We start from the raw sequence: 2931 nt of genomic DNA on the forward strand, positions 1-2931 counted from the left end.
ATCACAGGGTAGAGGGAGGCAGGGACTTGAGTGGGAGGGGATAGAGGGAAGAGAATAGGGAAACATGATCAAGTATTTGTGGGGGGGAGGGGCAGGAGTAAATCCCTGAGGGCCAACAGAATGAATGGAAAACGGGCAACCTCAGGAGAAAGGAGGTAGGGGGACCCTCTACAATGTACCAGAGACATGGGAGGTGAAAGACTCTCATGGGTGAGGGAAGAGGTACCTTAACCCTCAAAAAGCGTGAGACCCCAGGGAGTGAGGAGGCCTGGTGGGTTAGGGTGGGATGGGGTAAGGGATAGGGATATCCTCTTGGAGGGGGTAGGGGAATGAGATGAGGAACTGTTGAAGCGCTGACCAGGAGGGGGATAACGACTGGACTGTAAAAAGAAAAACATGAAAGATAATTCTTTTTCTAAAAGTCTTATCTATTTCATTTAGTAAAATAATACTTTAAAACAAATTGTCTTTGCATTTCCCCAGTTTATTCAGATGCACAATTAATACCTTTAAAAAATACAGAATCCTAAGCTAATGGGTAAAAATGGGTCAAGAAGAACTGATTTTGATTGATGAAACTAGAATACTTTCATAAGTCAATTAACCACATCAGACAGCAGAGAGAGTTTCCTTATTTCTAAACAATAATAATGATAATTCAGGTCATATATATCTTGTACAGAATAAAACTGTGCAATTTAAGTAAAATCACAATAAACCATAAAAACTTAGAGGGTAGAGGAGAATACATGGATTAAGGTAACATTTGGCGGAGAAAATGACAAGCTTCAGTTGTTTCTCTTGGAGAAACAGAATCACCATTATTACCTTCTTTACAACTCAGGTACCTGTAGCTTCCATGCGTGTGAAGAGTTTTCTCATGGCATCTTTCACCTCTTCATTTCTCAGAGTATAAATGAGTGGATTCAACATGGGTGTCAGAATACCATAAAATACTGCCATGTTTTTGTCTATAGATAAAGTAGTTGATGGACGCATATAACTAAATATACAGGGCACAAAGAACAAAGCAACAACAGTGAAGTGAGCCCCACAGGTAGACAGAGCTTTCCGTCTCCCCTCTACACTGTGGTAACGCAAGGAGTGCAGGATGACAATGTAGGAGGTACCCAGCATGAGGAAGTTCAGCAGGCAAATCACACCACTGTTGGCCACCACCAGCAGGCCAATGACATATGTGTCGGTGCAGGCCAGCTCCAGTAAAGGATACAAGTCACACACAAAGTGATTGATTACATTAGGACCACAGAAAGGCAGCTGAAAAATCAGAAGGATCTGTACCAATGAATGTAGGAAGCCACCCAGCCAAGCCACCCCCACCAGCACAACACAAAGGTGCCTGGTCATCTTGGTGGTATAATGCAGAGGCTTGCAGATGGCTACATAACGGTCATAGGCCATCACTGTGAGTAGAATGATCTCAACACCTCCCAGGAAATGAGCTCCAAAGAGTTGGGCCATGCAACCCTCATAAGAAAGAGTTGTCCCCTCATACAAGGAATCAGCAATGAGTTTAGGGGCCAAAGAAGAAGAATAGCAGGTGTCAATAAAAGATAGATTGGAAAGGAAGAAATACATAGGGGATGCCAGGCTGGAGCTAAAGGTGATGGTGACCACAATTAACATGTTGCCGAAAACTGTAACTGCATAGATAACCAAGAAGACCACAAAGAGAATCCTCTGGATCTCTGGCCTCTGGGAAAGTCCCAACATGAAAAATTCTGTAATATTGTGTGGTATTTCCATAGGCTCCAGGGATCCTGAATGTGTAGGTGCAGTATTGCCTATAAAATGAAAAGAAAAATAATTCCAGGAGATGGGAATGTTGCAAGGTTTCCTTTGAATACTTTACTTTTCTCTTAGAGTGTTTTTCTTAGAAATCGTATACTAATTTATTCTGTTATCTCTTAAATATCATCATATGCCCTTTGCTCCCCTGAGCACTAGTTATTAGCTGCAAATAACTCATGATCTCAGCTTCTTTGCTTACAGCTGATTGAACCTTTAATAGTCAGTAATTTTTCTGATTCTAAATGACATGCACTTCTGCCCATTTTCAAGGTCAATATACCTGAATTTGAGAGAAAAAAGAAGAGATGAAGAAGAGGAAGAGAAGGAGGAGGAAGGGGGAGGGAGAGGGAAGAGGAAGGAGAGGGAGGAGAAAGAAGAGGAAGAGGAACTGAAGTAGATTGGGAGAAACCAGATGTGGTTGCAGTTGGAGACTTGCATGTTTTCCTCTTCTCTTCTGTTCATTTTCTCCTGTGCTCGCCCACGCCAGGCTTTGGACAGGATCACGTCCAGGACACCAACCTAATTGACCATCCCCCACATGCTCACACATTCTTCTGGGTTTTGCTTATCATTGATCTTGCTAAAATGCACCTAGATACAGGCCGCAACTTCCTCTACTGACTACAAGACAGACTTGGCATTTATAGAGGTAAATTAAATTGTTGGGACGTCTCAGTCTATTCTACAATAATCTCTATTAATAACATAAAACTCTAAGGACAAAAACATCAGGTGTTCTGCGATGCTCTACTTCTTTCTTTGTTTTCATTTTCTGAGATAGGGTCTTACAACATAGTCCAGGCTATACAGTCCTCTTGTCTTAACCTTCCTGAAGTTGAGATTATAGACAGGAACTATGTTACCCAGCTCAGATGCTGAGCAGGCTATAAATGACAGTCTAGTTCATCAGAACATGCCTATATACTTCCTATGCTCCCGATGATATTAGACCACTACAGCTTTTGCTTTGAGAAACCTGCCACTAGGCGTTCACAACTCTCTTACCTAGAAACACAAGTCTTTTTGAATAGTTAAAACTTCCCACTTGCTAAAGATATATAATATTTAGTACAAGATTTAAGGGAGAAAAGACTATATACATGGACTGACACTGGGCTC

At 41.7% G+C, this 2931-nt stretch overlaps 1 protein-coding gene across 1 annotated transcript; it reads right to left on the reverse strand.

Annotated features, from left to right (window-relative positions):
- Positions 1-840: 840 nt before the first annotated feature.
- Positions 841-1767, reverse strand: Or4c3 (olfactory receptor family 4 subfamily C member 3). Its single transcript, NM_001000574.1, has one exon. The coding sequence runs from the start codon at positions 1765-1767 to the stop codon at positions 841-843; it is 927 nt and encodes a 308-aa protein (NP_001000574.1).
- Positions 1768-2931: the final 1164 nt, after the last annotated feature.

This window comes from Rattus norvegicus, chromosome 3 (assembly GCF_036323735.1).
Source record: "Rattus norvegicus strain BN/NHsdMcwi chromosome 3, GRCr8, whole genome shotgun sequence".
In the NCBI taxonomy this organism is placed as follows: Eukaryota; Metazoa; Chordata; class Mammalia; order Rodentia; family Muridae; genus Rattus; species Rattus norvegicus.